The sequence below is a fragment of the Megascapheus bottae genome, chromosome 1 (genome assembly GCF_031878675.1).
Source record: "Megascapheus bottae isolate mThoBot1 chromosome 1, mThoBot2.hap1, whole genome shotgun sequence".
Taxonomy (NCBI): Eukaryota; Metazoa; Chordata; class Mammalia; order Rodentia; family Geomyidae; genus Megascapheus; species Megascapheus bottae.
Window position 1 is genome coordinate 96,557,748 of NC_143509.1, and position 23,421 is coordinate 96,581,168.

General features: G+C 43.6%; 1 protein-coding gene across 3 annotated transcripts in view; it reads right to left on the reverse strand.

The window, feature by feature from the left end:
- Nucleotides 1-23,421, reverse strand: part of Tiam1 (TIAM Rac1 associated GEF 1) — a 335,042-nt gene that overhangs the window by 99,506 nt on the left and 212,115 nt on the right. For all 3 annotated transcript variants that reach the window (XM_090348555.1, XM_090348551.1, XM_090348565.1), the window contains 3 exons: nt 17,443-18,401; nt 3,908-4,355; nt 312-484 (listed from right to left, as the gene is read on the reverse strand). In XM_090348555.1, the coding sequence (XP_090204681.1) occupies nt 312-484; nt 3,908-4,355; nt 17,443-18,390 (1,569 nt within the window). In that variant the 5' untranslated portion in view covers nt 18,391-18,401. The remainder of the gene's footprint in view (nt 1-311; nt 485-3,907; nt 4,356-17,442; nt 18,402-23,421) is intronic.

Here is a 23,421-nt window from a genome sequence, read left to right on the forward strand (position 1 = left end):
GACAGCTCAAGTCATATCTAAATTAAGGATCTCATAATCCATTTCTAAAGTGCTACAAAGAAATCCTCAACCCACGTCAAACACAGCAAATTTATTAAATCCAACTCAGAACTCTGCACAGGCTTCAAGTTGCAACCCTCTGGGTGAGATTTCTCATATCTGAAATCATTACATATGTTTATTTTATCATTCATCATTTCTGTTTCTATAGTGAACAACAGATAATTCTCATCAGTGATATGAAAAAATGCAGGGAAGAGTACTTAGGCTAGAAAGAAAGAAGCCCCATAAGGAGCTAGTATCCAACAAACCTGAAATAGGAAGGCATCACCCAAGGAGTTACTGAGGCAGAAGACAAAGTCCTTTTTGGGGTGCTCGGGCACAGCCTGCACAATGCTGTTCTCCACCCAGACAGCGTGCTTAGGGATGCTGTTGTGGTCTATGCCAGACCGCCCATCAGTCTCGTAGAAGAACAGTGTACATCCTGAGGAAACAGAATAGGAGTCTCTGTGACTATTTGGTACCTGGCCAGTGAAAGGCCTATAATGGAAACTTAGCACTGTCAGCAGAATGAGGCTGGAAATCAAGGAATCTAGGATAGACAGAGAACTGGGTCATATTTATAGTCAGGTCTTCGATGAAGCTAGAGAAAAGTGAAGATTCTAAAATTACAGTCTCTAAACTAACAAAGAAGAGCTCTTTTATACATGCCTTCAAGTTCTTTAAAATGTTCCTTTCCCCCCCGGGCATTGTTCCTGAGTTTTTTTAGCATTCTACCACTTGAGCCACAGCTATACTTCTGGCTTTTTAATTGGTAGCTTATTGGAGATAAAGAGTCCCCAAAACTTTCCTGCCCAGGCTGGCTGTGAACCACAGTTCTCAGACCTCCACTTCCTGAGTAGCTAGGGATTTCAGACGTGAGCCATAAGAACTTGGCCATGATCCTCAGTTTCTGTGTTGGTATGTTTCTTCAGAAGATTTCGCATAAGCATCCTAGGTCTTATGGCCCCTTTGCCTAGTGGTGATGACAAAGTGTGCAGGTTCTACAAGGCCCTCACTGTACAAAAACGGTCACTTTCATTTCACTGGAATCCATTCCCAGTGTGTCATGTGATGTGCAACCAGCAAATGCCAGAGAATGTACTATTTAGTGTTCTGCTTCAGCTCTCTTCTTGCCTATAGTGCCTGTAATTTTTGAAGATCTCTTTGGGATTTTCAGAAACTCTTGCATCAAAGACCAAAATCATCTATATGTACATTTCCATGTCTTAAGTTACCATAGATCAGACATAGAGAAAAAGAAAATAGGAATGAAATGCTTTTGACTTCCAAATCAGATTTTCTCATAGCAAAGCTAATCAGTGATGCCTACAGACATATCTGCTTGCCATAATAAGCCGAGACATGCTACTAACTTGTTGTGGGAAATGGCAGGTGCTACAGTCTGGATCTTAAATGCTTTCCAAAGGCCTATGTGTTGAAGGCTGAGGCTCCAGGGGTGATGCTACCACAGACAATGGAACCTTCCATAGGTGGGACCTAGGCAAGTCTTCAGGCTCTTGAAGGCATGTGCTTGAAGGGAAGCTGAGGCTAGTAGTAAATCTGGGCCACATGCTCCCATCAGGCCATGCTGCTTCACTGAAGGCCCAAAACCAACACAGCTAACCAGTCATGAGCTAAAATCTCCAAGCCAAAATAAACCTTTGCTGTTTTGAGCTGATTATCTTCAGTGTTTCCTTACAGTGAGATAAAGCTGACCTACACAACAGGGCAACTACACAATGTCACAATGTCCAGGACGGTCCCTCACCACAAATCTGGAAAATGTCAATAATGCCACTGCTGAGAATCACTCTAAGTAATCTTTATGAGTAATATGACACTCATGATCTGTAGATGCAGTGCAACACACATCACGAGAGAATGAGAACACTGAAAAAAGTCTGTGCAAAATTATTTTTTTAAGTTACTTGGGAAGATAAGACAATTGCTATTCTATGCACATATTCTCTCTCTCTCTCTCTCTCTCTCTCTCTCTCTCTCTCTCTCTCTCTCTCTCTCTCTCTCTTCTCTCCCTTCCCCTCCCCCAATTTGGTCTTCCCAAATAGCTGGTTTTATAATTTTTCAACTTTGGTTTAGAACCATACATATTCTTGTTCCCCTTTTAAGACTAATATAAAACAACAATACCAAGTTGAAGAACCACACTCTCCCCAATAAACATTTGCTTGCTTACCTTTGTCTTTCCCTTGAAAATAACCTCCAAGTTCTTCACCTGTTTACAAAGTCACTCCAGAGGTTAATTCTGAATGAAATCTTTTAAAAAATTAATTCTGTTGTCTACTGTGAAAGCTTCTCTGGGAACATCTTGATCCCAAGTTCCCAGGTGTTCTACTTTTTCTTTCTCAATATCTAAGCGTTGCTAAGGAAAAGTCAGCAGTAAGCCTTGCATTTGAGTAGCAATGACAAAGCCCAAGTATGTCAACATCTAATGGGAACCTGTCAGGACTAAGAATCAAAGGGCTCAGTAGCTTGGTGTTCTGGGCCTGGATCCTGACAGATGGTGTCACTCAGATCTGGGTCACCAGCAGAGTGATGGCTCCCTCCTCTTAATGGGTTCCTGGGCTATGCTCCCAAATGCCAGCACTCTGGCTTCCAGGTTGTTTCTGCTCTGTGGTAGAGCCAGTGCAGAAACACACAGCAGACTTCATAGCTAAACGCCAAAGGACAGTGAAGGATGGCAAATAAAAATATATTATGAGCATATGTAAAGGAAGTACATGATGTGTACAGGTGTATATGCATCTCTTTATATGTAGACTCAAATATACACATGATATAAAATGGCATATGATTTACACAAACATAATGGCTTTATGCATGCCATTAAAATCACATAAACTGTAATATCAGTGGCAGCTTACTGATTTCATTATCTTAAAAAACTATCATAGGATTCATAGTAAAGATTTTTCACTTTTGGAGGCATAAAGGAATAATTAGAAAAACTATCTTAAGAGCATAATTCTTCTTGCATGGTAAGCAGGAAATTATTTCTGCCTCTTTCTATTTCTCTCTATTTTAACCTTTTTATACTAAAATAAAATGCTAAACGCAAAAATCTTTACGGGAACACTTTTACATTCAAAACCAGTTGTATCTATTCAAAATTTGCATACAAGACAGGTTCTACCCTAAGAGTCAAACACAATATAAAAAAAAAATAACTTGCAAAGATGGGGATCATGCAAGGCGAATTAACTGACCCGGGGTATTAAAGGTTCAGTTAAATTTAACTAGAGATTTGCTTAGGATGTTGCATCTATAGTCAACAATACTGTAGCATATGTTTAAAAGTGTGTTAAGTATTCAGGTACATTGCTGCAGGCCTGGAGTCCCAGCTACTCAGGAATCTGAGGCAGGATAATTGCATGAGCAAGACCAGCGTAGGAAGTTTCTTAAGCCTCAATCTCAAAACCCCAAATACCTGAATTAAAAAAGGGCTGGACCTCACCGGCAGGGCTCATGCTTAATACGTGCAAGGTCCTGGGTTCAATTCCCAATATCAAATAAAATCCCAAGCCAAACATTCTTTCAGATCATTGGTGGTGGCTCCAATCACCATCTCCACCCGAGGATTGCATTTAAAAGTAAGTAAGCACACATAGATGCAAACATACTTAAAAATGATTAAGAGATCTCAGGTGCCAATGCTCCTACCATGATTTTTAAAACCTGCAGAGGGCGGGGGGGGGGGGGGGGGGGGGTGCCTGTGCCAGGACTGGGACTTGAACTTGGGTCCCTGGAGCCAAAGCCAGCTAGTTAAGAGAGAAGCGTCTCCTGGAGGTGCTGTCTGGGCTAGCTTCCAGCCACTATCGTGCAGTAGCTAGGATGACAGCGCCCCTACCTTTCAGGGACACCCAGTAGTGCTTCCACTTCCTGCGGGTGGCCGACTCCACCTTCTTGTTCTTCTTGTGCACCAGGAAGTTCTTAACGGCCAGCGCGCCGGCCTTGCGCACGGTGCCCTGCGCGGCGGTCAGCAGGATGTCCGACTGGCCCGGGGAGCTCAGCGTGCCGCTGCTCTGCTCGTCGCTGTGCGCCGAGCCCGCTTCCTCCAGGCTCTCGCTGTTGGTGGTGCTCATCTCCAGCTCCCTCCGAAAGTTCTCGTACACCCCTTGGCGAGCGGCATCCCCGGTGGAGCTGCTGCCACTGTCGCTGCCCACAAAGGCTCGGCCGCTGGGGGGTGAGTAGCTGGAGTTGGTGGCATTGGATCGCCGGGACAGAAGGTCCGTGTCCGTGGTGGCCCCTTCAATCCCACTGTCTGCAAACTCGCTGCCCTCACCTGCGTTGACATCCTTGGGGGCAGAAGGGAAGAGAGACACACGCATCACGCCATGAAGGGAGCCAGCAGCTCCCCAAGGCCCAGCCACCGGCTCCGCAGTGCAGGAGACCCACCAGACTGAGCTCATCCCCACGTCTGTTTGCCTGCTCCACCTCCTCCTCACCCCACGGACTGCTGCTCGGGAACCCAGCCGCGGCCTCCTGGCGTGAAACCTAACAACTTGGAATGTTCAAGAAACCAAAGAAACTAAGGTACACTTCCAAGAGCTTATCCTTTTATCAGACTCGCAGATTAGCTAATTGGCAAATCAGCTATTGAGATCCATCCACTGCCATTACTGAGAGAGCTAGCTGCTCTCAGCTTCCCTGGCTGGCCTTGAACTCCAGCAAATTCCAAAGGCCAATTAATTGTTCTAGGAGTAGAGGGTTACAATGAGTAAGTGGGTCTTGACAGCTGGTACTTCGTTAAAAATAAAATAAATAAATAAAAGGCCTGTTCAGGAGCCTATTTTATAATGGTATGACTAAATAGACAGCTCGGCACACCACTTCACCCACTCACCCAGCAAGGCCCCATATCCCAGGAGCAGGCAAGGGTCCTCATGTTCTAATCAGCTAGCTTTGCTTCTGAAAAACAGCCTCTCACTCCACATGGTACTAAATCAGTCTGTGGGGCCTGCAGCTCCAACTCAGGCTCTCCAATTACCCTGCCCTTTCAAAGCTAGGATGCTAGGAGCCCAAAGCAGGCGACTCACCGCCCCTGGGCCAAGTGACAGCTTAGAGCAACTGCCAAGATGCTAGGGTGTCGATTCCCAACTGAAAACATTTGGAGCTTCCAGTGCTGCCCCTTTTCTTCCGCTGAGCACATCCAGGACAGACAGGTCTATTCTTAAATCAGAATCTTAATTGCTCTTGAGTGCTACAGGCATTCCCATAAACAATAATTAAATAATGGTAGTAATCAAGGGAGGATAATGACAGTAGTATTGGACAGGACAGCGCAAGAGTCTTAAGGATAAGGAGTGAGACTGATATTGTTCAAAGATAGATACAGGAACATGAGTCCAACATAAAAGAGAAGGCAAGATCATACTAGATGGTCTGAGATTTCGCCATTTTGTTTTTTGAGCCTGTAGTCTCATAAGCAGGAAATCATAGTTCAAACATATAAAAACTATATGAATAGGGCCGGAAATGTGGGTTAGTGGTAGAGTGCTTGCCTAACATGCATGAAGCCCTGGGTTCAAGTCCTCAGTACCACATATACAGAAAAAGCCAGAAGGGGTGCTATGGCTCAAGTAGTAGAGGACTAGCCTTAAGCAAAAGGAGCTCAGGGACAGTGCCTGGGCCCTAATTTCAAGCCCCAGGACTGGGAAAAACATTAAAAAAAAAAACCTGAAGGGATATTCTGAACTTCCACATAAATGAATCCTCTAGGCTCACATCTTTGCTGAGAGGCAATGGGGTAGAATGAGCCCAAATCACATTGGCCTGGAAGACCTGGATAGGTGATGTTGTTCATTGGCTCATGGGTCTCGGTCAGTTCAAACGTAAAAGACTTGTTCACAGTTCACTGTCATGAAAAATTGTAATTGAGTAACTAAAAGAAGCATAAAAATAAATAAATAAAAAGAGGTACATAGCCAAACCTGAAATAGAGCAGGGGGCGAAATCATAGGGCAAGGGGGGGAGGGGAGAGTTTAGACCTCTAGTAGTTACAGGGACTTGGGGACAAAGAAGTCACAGATCAACTCAGTGGCAGATCCATGTTGCAATGGTTTGGGTGTGGTACATTCACCAAGGAACCATATCGTAGAAGCTTGGTTCCCGATGTGGCAATGATAGGATGTGGTGGAACCTTTAAGAGGTGGAACTCCGTGGATCGTAATTAGATCACTGGGGGCACTATCCTTGGAAGGCGTTCATGCTGCTAAGAATATAAAAAGGAGAGGGCTCAACTCCTCAATCCCTCTGGGCTTCTGGAATCACCAGGTGATATCTCCTTAGCATCTCTTCTTAGCCCATCATGATGCTACATACCAGATAGCTCTAATGCCAGCATTTGCTGGCACCATGATCTTCTAACCCCAAAATCACAGCTAACTAAATCTTTGTTCTTTATAAATCATCTAGTCACAAGCATTCTGTTATAGACATGAAAAGTAGACTCATTCACCCTATAACCTCTGGCTTGTCCCTCCACTTTGGTATTTGATTCTCCCAATTCTAAAGAGCCATGGGTGGCCATGAAGGGCCCTAGATACACTTGGTAAAAAAAATCTTGCGCACAAACAGGAAAACTCTCTTATCAACTCACATTTCTCCCTGGCAGGGTCATTTAACATAGTCTCTGCTGTATTAACAGGAAAATTAAGCAAACCAGAACAATGAAAAGAATTCAGCAACCTTTGATATAGACACACATGAGTCAGGAAGGTCTACGAATTCTTAAAACTTTCAGATTTATTTCCATATATCTCAATCCTTCTCTGATATAGGCTAGGAATACATAAACTATAACTGTTTCCAAACTGAAAAGAAATGTGATGCTGCCTTTGTAAGGGAAAGACAACCTACCCAGGTGTCATCTGAGTCCATACGAAAGACCTCAGTGAAAAGGACAGCATTGATTCCACGCATCTTGTAACTGTTTCAGTTCCAGAACAGGAAAGGGACTGGCAAAGCCATCTCCTTGTGATTAATTGGCAAAGAGCACTTAACCTCTGAGAGCCAAAATCTTGTTAGACCCTGTGCTTGCAAGAACCTTTTTGTCATTATGTGGCGGCCTTGTGGCCCAGCTGCAGGGAGCACCTGGACAGCTTCTGGCAACTCCATGCCTTCTCCCTCACTTATTTACTAAAAATGCCTTCTAATTTTTGTTGGCAAAAGCTGAGTGATTGCTCATCTACTTGACTTGACTTGCTCAAAGAGCTAAAACCTGTAAGCAGAAGGAACGGAGGGAAGAGAAAAACAAAAAAGAGGCTGAAGAAAAGACAGGCAGAGTGCTGTCCAGACACTTCTCAAATGCAAGCCTTTCACAGGTCACTACTGTCCCATAAACCACTCGACTCATCAGAACACCCACAAGCCTCTCGCCATGTCAACTGAGTGTCCACAAACACTTACCTCAGGGTGAGACCTGAACATCTGCTCATGCCAACTGATGTGGTAACCTTGCAAATGGTTCTGGCTGCGTGTTCAACTCCAAGATGGCTACCAAGCTGGGCAAAGAAGTGGCTGCTCAAGGCAGGAGGCCTGCTGGCCCCAGCTGAGCTCACTGAGTCCAGTGTAATGGCTGAGGAATGCTCCTGGATTGCAACCCAAGACAACTCCACCTTGTCTCCAGAAGTGGTTCATCAAGCTCAGTGGTACACAGCCCCTCAACTGCTATGTGGGCCCTGCCCATGAGAAAGAGATGCTGGCTGCCCTGCCCCAAACGCTATTTCATCATGATGCTTGAGATGCCCCAATACCCACAAGCCCATCTTCAAGCACTGTGGACAAAGGGACAAGACCAGCCAGAGACACAGCCAACACCAGTCTCTCTTCCCTCATGTGACATCAACATTCATTGGTCATCTTTTAAAATGGCTCCTCCTTCTATCTACCACAGTCTCCAGGACATCCTACAACTGAGCACTAAGTGCCCAGCTGGGGCTAACAGTCTTCTTAGCTATTTCTGCTGAGCAACAAATGCTTCAATGAGCTCCTGTATTAACATAGAGAAGCAAGAAGCAAAAACCAAAGCCTGCTGTCACTATCTTAGAAGCTGCAGGGTCACCAGCAGGAGTACAGGCTGATGACACACTGTCACAGCGGCACACTGGAGACTTCCAAACAAATCTTGCCAGAGACTGGATGATGCACAGACACAATTCTGAAAAGGCTATTAGCTACAAATTACAGGAGCCCCGGGACAATTCAGGGACCAGCAGAATCAACAGGCCACTTATAGTTCTAATAGAAACTGCTTCTCTTGCTTACTTTTAGTTTCCCTGGTGGCTTCAGCTTACCTTTGAACATACCTATGCCAAGAAGCTAAATATAATCCAATGCATTTGTTAGGCAAGGAAATTTCGATTTGTAGCAGCAATATGAAATGTTCCTGTTTTTTATTTTTTAATTTCTTACCTCTACATGTAAGAAACCCCACTTCTTACATGTAACTATGCATATCTATTCTCCTTCTGTTTCTCTTCTCTGACTCTATTTCCCTGACTCTGTCTGTCTACACACACACACACACACACACACACACACACACACACACACACACACACACGCCTGATTCTCAGTATTCCTTTTGTCTACTTACATTCCTTGAACAGTGTCTGTATGTATAATAGACATTATTTTTTGTGAATTACTCTGCATTAATCTGCAACTCAGTTTTCTCATCGGTTTAATGAGGAAAGCAAGAGTGTATATTTTGCTTCTGTTTTTTTTTTCTTGTTTTCAGTACTGGGGAAATTAGGGGTCATGCACATATTAAGTAAGCACTTTATCATTAGGGTATGGTCCCTACTATAGTGTTTACTTAATAAGACCTTTCACAAGCTAGGATGAGATTGAATTAGTCGGTGAAAAATATCTAGCTAAAACTATGCTCAGCATGGAATATCTCCTTGAAAACATTAGCCACCATTTCTCCCATCCTCACCTTCTGCCTTCCTTGCATCTCAGCCCTGGCGAGGAGGGCTAACAGCTTCCTCTACCAACATGGAAAGAAGGATGTCTCCAAGAAATATGGGAAATACAAGGTCTCTTGAGAAAAACAGGTTAGATGTGAGCTTCACACGAACTAGGCATGCATATATGAGTGTGTGCACATATATGTGCGCACACCTTTAACTGGCAATGAGTCTTGTGGAATATCCTGCCTGGGCTAGCTTCGAACCTCAATCCTCAGATCTCAGCCTCCTGAGTAGCTAGGGTTACAGGTGTGAGCCTCCATCACCCAGAATAATGAAGCTTTTTAATTATTTTCACATTGACAAAACCGCACACCAAACCAACAACATGGTGATGTCACAGACACTGTGAATTAGTAATTATTTGGCATTATTACTAATAATCATCATTCCTGAATGCTAGAAATAGGAAAGAGGCTTTATTTTTCCCTTTTCTTCTTTTCCCAGAGCAAAAATCTCCATGTCTTTTTATGTTTCCAACAACCATGTCTTCTCCTCTCATGATTCCCAGTAGAAGTGACTCAGTTTCTGTCATATAACCACTGGCGCTGAAATTCTTACTGTTACTAAAACAAGAATCCAACGTAAGTTGGTAAAACACTTGAAGTGTTGTAGCTTCAGATAACTCCTGATTGCAGAATGCATCATCTCCCAGTGAAATGAATCCTCCTCCCTCCCTCCCTTTGTCTCTTTTTTCTGTGGACGTGTTTCTGTCTTGTAGTCATCCTTTCTCTACTCTCTAGTCCATACTATGCTACCTGCCCAGACCCTTTACTTCCCTTCCTAGTGCCATCCCTGGTTTCAGCAATAAGCTCTCCATGGTAACAACCTTCCATCTATGAGTCCATCCTGCACACCACAGCAACACATACCTCCAAGTGAATGTGAACACTGGCGCTCAACACCCTCCACGGATGTGCTTCCCACCCAATGAAACTGAAGGATTCATTCCAGGACACCCTCTCGCTTCTGCTTCTGGGAACACTTATGTGGCACCTTGTTTCTTTCTGGCTAGCCCTCCTTCCCCACCAAACCCCTAGGGATCAAACCCAAGGCCTTGTACAAGCTCTACCACTAGAACATACCCCCCATTAGCCTTTTGTTTACATTTTTTTTTTATGGTTCATGGGGCTTGAACTCTGGGCCTGGGCGCTATCCCTGAGCTCTTCAACTCAAGGCTACCGCCCTACCCCTCAGCCACAGCCCCACTTCCCATTTTCTAGTGATTAATTGGAGATAAGAGGCTTACAGTCTTTAATGCCCAGGGTGGCTTTGAACCACGATCCTCAGATCTCAGCCTCCTGAGTAGTTAAGATTACAGTCGTGGGCCACCGCGCCTGGCTGCATTTTCTTTTATTCTGAAGATAACATCAGCCAAACTTTGCCCTAGCTGGCCTCAAGTCAAAATCCTCTTTTCCTTGGCCTCCAGAATGCTGTTACTTTTTCTATAGCTAGATGCCTTCCCATTCAGAAGGAAGAAATTGCCATGCCAACTTGTTTGCAACGTCTCCTCCCTCCCACTCCAACCCTACTCTAACAACACTGGGCTTCTTGCTTTTTCTCAAATGTGCTAAGCACCCTCCCACTTTCTAACTCAAAAGCCAATTTCCTCTTCCCTTGCAATTCCCACCCACCTCTGTGCAGACCTCTATGCACAACTCCTCACTACCAGTCCATCCTCACTTGGCTTCAGCTTCCTTCCACAGCCTACCACTTACTTATTACACTCTCTTCACACACACACACACACACACACACACACACACACACACACACACACACACACAATCTCACACATCTCACCTCAAGTAGCTCCATGAGCTTAGGGATCTTTTCTACTCAACATATCCCAAGGGCCAAGAATAGTGCTGGCAGAGGGTAGGAACTCCAAAAATAATTGCTGAATGAACTCACTGCTGGTTCACTTCCCACCACGATCTCAAAACAAGGAAAACAGTTTCTCGTGGAAAACATTTTCATTTGATGTAAAGGATGACTCACTGCCAAACTCAGCTCACACTCGACTAAAGTTGAGATGACAAGTTAGTCCGAGCTATAAAAGTTTCTATGGATAACTTTCAAGAAGTCTTGTGGTTTTTGTTGCTGTTGCTATTGTTGGTGGTGGCTTGAACTCAGAGCCGGGGCACTGTCCCCGAGTTTATTTGCTCAAGATTAGTGCTCTACCACTTGAGTTATAGCTCCATTTCTGGCCTTTGGATGATTAATGGAAGATAAGACTCTCAGACTTTCCTGCTGGTATTGGCTTTGAACCATGATCCTCAGATCTTACCCTCCTGGGTAGCTAGGACTACAGGTGTGAGTCACTGGCACCTGACAAGTCCACTTCTTTTGTGTTTTGTATTTTGTGTACTATATTGGGTTTTTCTTTTATCATTTTTGGGGGAGGGAGTACAGTACTTGGCCAAAAAGTCAAGGCCACACATGGCTAAGCAGATACTCTAACTTGAGTAACACCTCCGACCCCCTTCATCAGGTCTGCCTGGACCACAATCCTCCTATTTATGATTCCCACAAAGCTGATTTCACACATAGTTGAGAGGCTTGTGCCAATGTCCAGCTTATCACTGGTTGAAACGGGGGGTATTATTCCAGGCTAGCCTCAAATCTGGATCCTCCTGATCTGAGTCTCCTCAGTATTTAGGGTCATAGGTGTGAGTTACCACACTGGCTGAGAGAGACAAACTGGCTGCTTATAACTCAAGCAAGATCTATTGTCTATGTGTGTTCCAATACCACAAAACCCATATCACTAGAAAAAACCTAGCAGGCATTCCTGAAGTTCTACATTATGTCTCCTGGAGACTGTCAGACTTTTACAACAGCCTGGCTTCACTGTCACATACAACAGAGTCTCAGTTATAGTCACAAAGCTCTAAGTTCCAAGGCCAGACCTTAGCCCTCAGCTGTGCTGGAAAACCAGCATTTACATGTTGTTATGACACAACTTGAGTTGAGGGACACATATCACCTGTTATGTCAAACTGAAATTTCCCAATGTTAATATACTTTAATTAGGATTTTTCTGATTCGAATGGGAGGCAGCGGGTGAATGGAAAGAGAAATGGTGGGTGAATACAATCGTAAGAGTCAATGTGTCTATGTGAAAATGGAACAGAGAAATGATGAGATTCCTAGAAGGGAAAAGTTGAAGGGGGAAATGAGGGAAGGAGTACCTAATCAGAATACACTGCAACTTAAAGAGCCATGTTACATTATAAACTTCTTGTAGAACTATCTCAAATAATAATAATATATATTGTTTAAAAAGGGGGGGATTTGTTTTTCCGAAAGGCTGAACATTCACACGCCTCTATTAGCATATAAAGGTACAAAGGCAGAATTTTGCTCATATATCAGGTCAAGTTGTGAAGCAGAAAGAGACTGGATGTTAAAAGAGATATAAGGGGCCAGGTGTTTGGCCTAGCGGTAGAGTGCTTGCCTAGCATACACAAAGCCCTGGGTTAGATTTCTTGGTTCCACATATACAGAAAAGGCCGGAAGTGGTGCTGTGGCTCAAGTGATAGAGAGCTTGCCTTGAGAAAGCCCAAGAACAGTGCCCAAGCCCTGAGTTCAAGCCCCAGAACTGGAGGGGGGAGAGAGGGAGAGAGAGAGGAAGTGGGAGATAGGAGACTTTAATGTCCTCCATTAACCACAAGGCATTGAGAGTCACAAGTTTAATAAATCACTGGCTCTCCTCCCACTATATTTTCTGAAATTTTAGGATTTTTAAAAAATATTAAAGAAAAAGACAGTTATATGAACATGTGATGGGTATCATTACTAACTGTAAACTAATTATTTGTTGATATTCCTATTTTGTATCACTAAGCGATAGATACTGACAGATATAAACCACATAAACGGAAGTTTCTTAGAGTTCAAACAAAAAAATCCAAAGAGGGGGCCGGGAGTTTGGCCTAGTGGTTAAAGTGCTTGCCTAGCATGCATGAAGACCTGGGTTCGATTCCTCGGTACCACATATATAGAAAAAAGCCGGAAGTGGTGCTGAGGCTCAAGTGGTAGAGCTCTAGCCTTGAGAAAGTCCAAGGACAGTGCTCAGGCCCTGAGCTCAAGCCCAGGACTGGCAAAAAAAAAAAAAAAATCCAAAGAGGTCTGAGAACTGGTGTCTCTCAAACTCCCCACCCACCTTCCCACTCCCTCAAAAAAGAACTTGGCAGAGGAAGTAGATATTCCTGATGAAAATGGATGGACTTGTTTTCAAAATAAATAGCTCAGCACTTAATTTACATACCAATAAAGAAAGGTAAAGCAAGAAGCTCAGGATTTCAAAAGAGAAGAAAAATCTAACAGAAGATAAGTGAAGTTACTTAAAAACAGATTTCATGTGAAACTGTTTTGTCTCAAGAAAATGTGCTTTAGAGGGATGTCCTGAAATGATATGCAGAGGGTGGCCAGAATTTTTTTCAATTCCAATTTTTTGGCTGGTTCTGTAAGGAACCTATGACCAAAGGATAAAAATCAGTTCACTGAAGATGCCAACTTGCAGCTTGGAAAACAAACTTATTTCTAACCATTTAAGCAAAGTTGTCAAACAAAACAAAATGTTTTTGTAAGAAAAAAAAAGAGCACAAGTTTTCTAAGAACTTATCTACTGATAATGTTGTTCCTTTTATGTTGATTAAAAAACAAGTCAATGACTTGCTAATCAAAGAAAACATCAGGAATGGCTTCTTGGGAGGTTTTCCTGGTTACCTCTTTCCCATAACCACTGGTTTCATACAATAAGAGTGGGAAGTAACTGTTTAATTTTGGCTAACAAGTTCATTTTTGCTTCTGTGCCCCAAGTGAGAATTTTGATCTTAAAATTAAAAAAAAAAAAAACAAGAACAAAAACACTGAAAGGTAACATAAAAGCATTGGAAGGCAATTTCCACAGATACCCAAGATCAGGATTTTAATCTAGCTGTGAGTCCTTGTCACCTAATCTCTTTAGATCAGCTTTCTTCTCTCAAAGAAAATTGTTAGGTAGGGAGGGGATCTCTAAGGTTTTATAAGGTAAGTTGGTAACTTGAACAACCTGAAATAAATCTCTGAGCTCTGCTGCAGAGAGTTGTCTTTCCCTGTGTCCAGTCACACATAGGTATTCAGGAATTCTGGGAATGCTCAGGTATTGGGAACTGACCAGTCAAACTATAAGCTTAATTACTACCACCATACCTTAGCTTGAATCCTCTTGCAGCAATCTAATCACTACAGCTCATTGAGACATGCTCAGGAGAGCTGAGCCACAGCACAAATAGACAAACAAGGATTTGGAGCCATTTCTTCCCTTAGAAGTTTAGAACCCAGCTATACAATGGACAGCCCTCAGCATCTTCCTTTCTTTCCAACTCACTTTCTGAAGGTCTCAGAGTGCCAGAGAGCTGAACAGTAAACCACACTTCACCGTCACATCTAACAACCAGCATTTACTGTGAGTTATATGCTAAGGCCTATGTTGTGAGCTTTTCTTCTCATTCCCTTCCAGAATCTTCTCATCAGCTCCTGTTAGTAAAATCTATCCAGAGGTAAAATGACCAGTAACAAGCTCAAAATCCAAGCTTGGATATGCTGACGCTCTCGTCTTTAGCAAGACATCAGGTTGCTTCTCCTCTCAAGAGCCAAGTTCTGGCCAACATGCCATTAATTAAGTCCAGTGAGGAACCATTTATCTATATACTTTTACAGAAATCAATAAAGTAAATTTTGCTCCCAACAGTAGAAGCCTTTGCTCATACTATTGACTTGTAATACAACATTCACACATGGTATGCACACACAAATACACACACATACATAAACACACACAAACACACACACACACATACATCAATATATGTGAATTAAATGTCTGTCAGATCTTGTGGTACATAATAGGAGTCACTTCTCAAAATCTCAATTTGAACTCTACAGCCTTCCCATTTCAGTAATACATCCAACTACCGAACAAATACAAAAACAGGAAGAATAGCCAAAAACACTTTTTTGATCATTTCCAAATCAAATGAAATTGTTCATATTATTTTGGATGCAATGTATTTTCTCCAGGCCTAGAGGCCATGCTCTTGGGTCAAATGTCTGCCAGAATTTTTTTTTTTTGGTGGGGGGGGAGGCAAGTAAAATTGCTGACAGGACTATTAGCAATTCAGCTACGTCACCAGGGCAGACAAGGAGACTCTAATATTTATGATTCAAGTTCACTGGAGAGGTCCCCTGGGTCAAAAACTTTTACTGATGAAAAAGAATGCTTTTTCAGGGAAGCTTCCACACCGTCTCTTAAAATACACTGGAACATAGTGGGCTCAAACTTAGACTAGGAAATGTGGGTGGATGGATAGTGTTGTGGATAATTCTGGGGTTTGTTTCAAGTCATTAAAGATCCTCACTCAACATGTAAAGTCAATACAAAAATAATCCTTCTGTTCACTTCATGGGCTCTGCAAAAGGTTTCCAATCATGGAATCCCATTTGATTATTCAGATGATCCTGGCAGTGGCGGGTGTCACTCTCCCTGCCTAGGAAATGATTCCAGAGGGCAGAGTAACTTGTTCAAGGTCACCCTGTGGATAAGCAGCCCCAGCAGGATGCAAATATCCTCCTTGGGATTCCTCACCCATAGCACTGTGCATCACACTAAGTGGTGACATTATGAGACACCACACTTCGATGATCTCACTTCCATGTATTAACAATTTCAGAAGGCAATAAGCCAAGGACTAGAAATTTCATACAAGAGGAGAATTTTCAGTGGGTCCAGCTCTAGAGGGAGAGCTGCCTTGTTGTGTCCTCCTCTTGTGGGTAGCCATGCCTCAGTGCTCTCACCCCTCTCCTAAGTGGGGTATAGGGGGACATAGAGGCCCAGCTGTCCTCACTGTTAAAACCACTGAAATGGAAGACCAGATCACAGACTCCCAACCCTTCCACAGGGCATTGCTCCCTTAATATTGCTTTAGGTGAACATGAAGGTCAGAGGTAATGCAAAAGAATGACAGTGTGTCTTGTCAGTGCAAAGCCACAAGGCCAACTGAGCCAGACCTGTGACACTGACATGATGGTGGCCACCTTCAGGACAGCCCCTTGGGGCCTGAAGTACCTGAACCCTATTCTGGCCAGTGTGACGGATGAAGATATTAAAGTCTCAAGGAAGGAAGAACTTCCCCACAACCACCCCGCGAGCAAGCAGTGTAACCAGGAAGATCTGGCTTGGACACCGTCAGCAAAAGCCATCCTGGACAAGAAAGCCGGCCTAATGCCAGTGTTCGTTTCTCACTCGTCCCAGCCCTCCACTCTCAGTCCCTTCTACGTAGACCCTGGACAGAAGTCGACCTACAAATTCCCACAGGACTTGCAAAGCAGCAAGGCGGGGGAGGGGGAAGAGTGCAGAGCACATCCCCTACTGTGCCTGCCACTACTGGTCACCCCAATACCCAACTTTCCATTCAAAGCAAATGAACTCAATCTGGACTTTTAACCTGAAGCAGGTTCTACCAGCCTCAAATCATCATAACCCCAAACTCCCAGAGACCATCATCAGAACACCAAAGGACCAGAGCATGCAGGAGTGCGTGGCATTGAATAATGCTAATATTATCACCATTATCGCCACTGCCAGATAAGCTGGGGGGGGGGAGGAAGGAGAGGCAGAGTCCATTAGCAAAATACCCACTTTAAAAGTGTGTTCACACCCACTCTCACCAATACTGGATCCAGAAGCAGGCTAGCTAAGCATCCTTATCCTCACTTTTCAAAGGAACAACTAGAAGTCAGAGTTTGCCCAAGGTCAAATGAATTGGCTATAAAATAGGAACGGAACCCACCCATGCTATTCCTTCCGTTATACCTCCCTCCAGAGACAGGGCTGGCCAGCACTGCAAGAACAGGAAATTGAAATGGCTCCTGGTAAGACAGCAAGCCTGCCAAACTGGGAGAGAAGCTGACAAGTGACCGGAGCCCTCTCTGAACTGGAAATGCCTCTTCAAAGGAGCTGCCCACGAGTCTCTTCCCACCTGCTGCAGTAAAGCAAGAAGCTCTTGGTGCCCCCACCCACCATATCCATTTACCTACACAGTGGGCACCAAATCTGGAAGGCAGCTCAGACCATAGGAGACTCTAAGATGCAGCTTTCCAAAGCTTTCCAACTTGAACTTGCAGCTTTTATTTATTCTTACTACATCACCCCATATCCCCCCCCTTCCTTAATTCCCTCCCCATAACTATAGAACTATAAGAGGATGGAAGCAGCTGCAGTAGCAAACCGAGTTAACACCCGAGTTAACACCGATTTAACACCCGATTTAAAGAAGGGGAATTTATAAGAGCAAAGAAAAACTCATGCAGTCCAGGAGTCATGCACCCTTCCAAACTACCAAACGACATTCCCATCCTTTACCTGAGTGGTTTTAGATCTTCTGCCGTGCATGCTGTTGCTATGGCTAATTTGGGGGTTGGTGGCACCTTCAGAAAGACAGTGAGATTTCCTACAGGGAAGTGTGTTGTAATTACTGTACGGAAGGCTGTCTTCTGCAGCAGCTGGTGACATCTTATGGATTGCAAGATCGGGAATATCAGACACCAAATTCCGGCAATAGCCAGCGAATTTGCTCCTGGGTCCCCCATTCGCCGTTGCCCCGGAGTTTTTCTGAGCGTACAAGTCACCCAGGGAGTTGGCACGCTGACAGGTGCTTAGCTGCGGCGGACTCGCCTGGGTTTCCATCCCCCGAGCCTCCTCGCAGTCCTTCTCTTCGGCAGAACCCAAGATTTCTTCGTTGCTTGTTAAATGTTCTTGGCTCAGATCGGAGAGTGAGAATTCCAGGCTGTCCTCCCGCCAGATGTCTGCAGATTTGGAGCGTTTCTTCTTAAAGCTCGCCGTCTCCATGAAAGCGGGCCCGTTGGATGTATAGGGATGCTGCCTCCTGCCTCCCTCAGCCAAGTAGGGCGCGTCATCGCGGCGGTCCAGCCTGCTCCCCTCCGAAGCTGTGGTGAGCACGATGCTGCTGCTGTCTACGCTGGGCGTGACGGAGGAATCCGTGTAAGACACGGGTCTCAGGCCCATATCCACGTGGTCCACCCAGATGGGGCTCCCGAAGTCCTCTAGGGCGCCTTCCGGGGAGAAGGGCTCCAAGCCATTGTCAGCCAGGGACTGAGGGATGCTCGGGGTGCTGCTGGATCGATTGCTCACTTCCGAGTTGCGGTGGATCACCTTTCCCGAGGAAGCGTGCCGGGTCCGGCGCGTCTTGTGCGAAAGGCGCAGAGAGCGCGAGGTGTGCTTGCGCCCCAGGCTGGCATGCTTTTCTCTGTAAAACTCATGGTCTACATTTTGGCTTTCGGCGTTTCCCATGGTTCTATGATCTGCAGCAAGGTGGGAGGGGAAGAGGGAAGAAGGACAACTGAGTCACTGGGAGAATGGGTACAGGTTATTTAGAGACAGGGCGCAGGGAGCAGACGATGGGGTTACAGAAGCAAGTCGGCTTCTCCAGGGCCCTGGCAGGATCGCATCCTCTCACCTGATAGCAGGTGTCAGCTACCATCGCCTGCTGGGATGCTGGCCAGAGCTGGGAAGTGTGTAGAAATCACCACTGGAGAATTCTAAGTCTGCCCCAGTCCTGGGGGCAGACACCCGCAGGGGGAAGCTTTTGCACAGTTCAAACCTTAGCTCCCCTTAACTTTCTTCCTCAGCTCTGCAATTAGATCTTTCAGTTTTTAAAAGTGTGTCTTGATGCTAGTCATAAACTGAAAACTCTAAAGCACAAACCAAAGAATATGGGATTATGTGCACATATACTATATGGACATATAGTTCACAAAACAAAATCTGGAGGTGGATTTAGTAAACTATCTCCCCTGCTTGACAATTTTTTCCATGTTTTTTGTTGGGATTATTTTGTGGGTGGTGTTTGTCACTTTATTTGGACTGCATTCATAATTCATAATCAGTAAAAGATGGGAGGGCATCTCAAGAGGTAAATCCAAGTCAAAAAGAAAACAGGTTTGAATCACGCATTTCCACAGCACTTTGAAAACCTTTGGGGAGCAGACAGGAGGGCTTTTTGGAGGGGTTCTGGAGTGGAGGTGGGGATGGACAGAACAAAATAAAATTAAAACTGTGTTCAGCAGCAGACGAATGGGTTTATTTCTGGGAGCAAATCCAACCTGTGAACACCAATCTGGTACATGCTGCCCCCTCCACAGAAACTCACATTGTGAAACCAGCAGATGTGACTCAACTTGTCAGGGACCAGTAGGTTAATTCAAATCCTCTCTTAACATTTTTCCAGTCTCTGGCCCTGAACTGATAACACAAATCTGGTACCCATGGCAGGCAAGAGAAAGCTCTTCAAAGCCCAACGGGGGTGACTCTCTGCTCAAGCTATGCTGACTAAAGAAAATCTTTCAACTTCCTTTCAAACTAGACATATTTAAGACAAGGCCCACAAAAACTACCTGAAAGGAAATGAGATGGCTGGGTGCATCGATAGCAGGGTCTTGTAGCTACCTGCATAGTCATTCATCAAGGAAATAGTTACTGAGTACCTGCCATGTTCTAGGAGCTGGAGAAATGGTACTGAACAAGAGGCTCAGTCCCTACCCTCATGAAACTGACATTCTAACCAGGGAAGATTTGAAATAAAAAGGAAAACAGGAAATAACGACACAGTGAGCACTGAACACAGACAGAATGCACTGGAATCTAATCTATCCGCCGCTGTACTATTCTACCTAAACCCCTGCCCAGCTCTCACACGTGTACCTTTACCCAAATGCAATTTGTGCTAATAAGAAGAGAGAAACCTCTACCTCGTGCTGCATGAGTTCAGAGGTAACTCATCCAGTTATTTCCGTACTGGAATATTCCCTGGGAGGCCACACATCACAGGATTCTCAGAGGGACTCTTCCAAGAAAGAGGATCTCCCTTTTACTAGCAGTAACTATATTTAAAAGCACTATGTTCATACTTCTGTGACTGCTGTCTTAAGAAGCAAGATGAACAGGTAACTCAGCACAAGAAATGGAAAGGTTAGCTTTCAGTGCATTAACACTGGTGCTATCTTAATTCTCCAGCCTAGCAATACTAAAAATACACACACACACAAACACACACAGTACTTGAACTCAAGTCCTAGGCACTGTCCTTGAGGTTTCTCAAGGCTAGCACTCTACCACTTGGTCTACAACACCACTTCTGGCTTCTTCTGTATATGTGGTGCTAAGAATGATTTCATGCATACTAGGTAAGCACTCTACCACTAGTCCACACTCCCAGGCCTAGACATTTTTTTCAATGACCACTTTTTAGTTAAGTTCATTTCTACTAAGAGAAAAGCACCTGTAATTCTAACTATTGAGGCTGAAATGTGAGGACTATAGTTTAAAGCCAGCAAGGGCAGGAAAATTCTATGAGATTTTGAATCTCTAATTAACCACAAAAAGAAAGCCTAAAGTGGAACCCTGTTTAAGTGGTAGAGTACTAGCCTTGAGCAAACTAGGTTAAAGATAGACCCAGGCCCTGAATTCAGACCCCAGTACAAGCACCAAAAAAAAAAAAAAAGAATAAAGGAAAGAAATCAAGTTCAAAGCATCAGGAGAAGTTTCCTAAAGAAAATGGTCCCGATCACTGTAAATGACAATGGACCATGTATCATGCTACTGGCTCGGCTGTATTAGTAGCACTTTTAATAGCAAGATTCTTTCCAAGCAGCCAAAGCTTTTCTCTTTAGGACTAGAATTTAGAGATGAATACCAAATCTCCCAAATCCAACCAGGAATGCTTCTCAAGGAATGGCAGCAGAGTCACCGAGAAGTTTAAACCAAGCAAAGTTAAATGAGCTTCTAGGGAATATAGAAAGATTCCTTGTTATGAAAGTTTTTTTCTAAGAAGTTTGAAAAGAGCCCTAAAATTCTATATGAGATAACTAGAGGGAGATGGGGAAGGGGGTGCTAAAATAACTTAAGCATGAAAAAATAATCTTATTCACTGCATAGAATGAACGTGGTTTACATGGTAGACAGCTTTAATACCTAGTACCACAAAATTAATTAACAGTAAATAATATAGGGATTCTTCCAGAAGACATATATTTGGGTCCCTATACCTTCTTTTTAACTGAAAAACACCTAGAACATTATATCATATTTCTAATGAATTAAAAATGTATTGAACATAATCTAGTAAAATGTAATCAACAAATACAACAGACCAATGGCCCAAAGGAAGGTTAAATACCAAAGGTGGAGCTGATTATCTGGGAGAGAATTTTCATTACAAATCAGAACAAAACTGAATTGGTTCTATCTGGTACCAGATCACTATGGCTCATCTTCATTCAACCAATCACAACTAAAATCTCTAGACCCAAATGTAAATAAAAGTGGGCAGCTTGAGGATGATTCAAAACTTAAAAAAGTCACACCTACAAGGATGAGTTGTTTTTGTTGTTTTGTTTTGTTTTTGATCAGTCATGGGGCTTGAACTCAGGGCCCAGGCACTGTCCCCTAGCTCTTTTATTCAAGGCTAACACTATCACTTTGAGCCATAGCTCCACTGGTAGTTAACTGAGATTAGAGTCTCACAGACTTTTCCTGCATGGGCTGGCTTTGAACTGTGATCCTCAGATCTCAACTTTTTGAGTAGGTAGGATTACAACATGAGCCTCAGGCACCCAGCCAATCACTTTTGTTTTTATCATTCTAATTTCTGTTAAACGAAGAGAGAACTTCTACTCAAGCTGAAGTCTTAGGACAGACTCTTTAGTTCTGCCCAGAAAAAACAAGAACTGAGAATGGTCTAAGCAAGTCAGAGAGTGAGTGGAGATCTTAGAGAAAGGAGAAAGGAGGGAGGGGGAGATTCCCCATTGCTGTGTACAAACCCTCACAACAGCATAGATTCATTCTCAGGTAGTCCTATAAATGACCGAAAGCAAGACAATAAAGATTTAAAACTGAAAAAAAAAAAAAAAAGATTTAAAACTGAGCAGTCCTGCCAGGTACTGGTGGCTCACATCCTAATTCTAGCTACTAGAGAGATTGTGAATTGAAGATCTCAATTCAAAGCCCAGGCACAGAAGTCCATGAAAGTATCATGTGCAATTGACCACATAAAACAGCGGAAGTGAAGCTGTGGCTTTAGTGGTAGAGCACCAGCCTTGAGTGAAAAAGTTAAAGGACAGCACCGATACCCCCTGTGTTCAAGCCCCAGTACCAGCACCAATTCGAAAAGAGAAACATTGTCGAGGCCAGGAATGTGGACTAGTGGTAGAGTGTCGCCTAACATTCATGAAGCCCTGGGTTCGATTCCTCCTTACCACATGCACAGAAAAGGCCAAGAGTACTACTTGACAAATGTAACTGTAATCCCTCTATACATTACCCCAACAACAGAAAAAAAAAAATGAAGGGAAAGGAAAAAACAAAACACAAGAGGTATCTGTCTTTGAAAAGCTTTAGGTTGTGAGATTCAAAAAAAAAGGCATTAGAATTAAAAAAAAAAAAAAAAAAAGGCTGGGAGTGGTACTGTGGCTCAAGAGGCAGAGCTCTAGCCTTGAGAAAGCCCAAGAACAGAGCCCAGGACTGGCAAATACACACACACACACACACACACACACACACACACACACACACACACACACACTGCTGAGCTGTCCAAGCCTCAGAATGACACCCAAATGTGACAAAGCTCAGCTCAAATGTGAACCCAGGCAGGTAGATTATCTACCAAAAACATAACAAAAACAAATTCAACATTCTCTAGGCGATTCTATCAGGACCTGAAATCTCACTATATAATAGTCAAAATGACCATAAAGCATTCCAAAGAACCAGGAAAAAGAACTCATTTCCAAAGATAAAGACAAGTAATATCTGACAACACCAATCAGGTATTCAAATTGTCAAAAGAAGTCTTTTGGATGGGGAGAGGTGGTAAGAGGACAATTTATTAGATTACGGATGACTCAACTATTACAGGAGTCATTCTGTTTAATCTGATTTTTCTACAGTGCTACATGTTCCATTTTATTCTTTTTAAAATTTTATTTTATTGTTGGATAATGTATAGAAGAGTTACAGTTACATCCAGCAGGTAGTAGGCGCATTACTTCTCACACATTGATACCCCTTCTCATGTTTTTTTTTCCCCCACTTCCCTTCCCCTGACTCCCTCCCAGTCATCTCGCTTTCCCCCTTCCCTTCCCTATTTCAAATAAACAAACTCATATACAACATACCAGGTAACAAAAAGTCAGATATAGTAACAACATGAGATTAACCGTAAGGGCAAAAAAAAAAGAGAAATGACCCAGTACATTAAGAATAACAATCACACAAGATAAACCTCTTGTTTCCATATACTAGAGTGCATGTTTCTTTTTATTC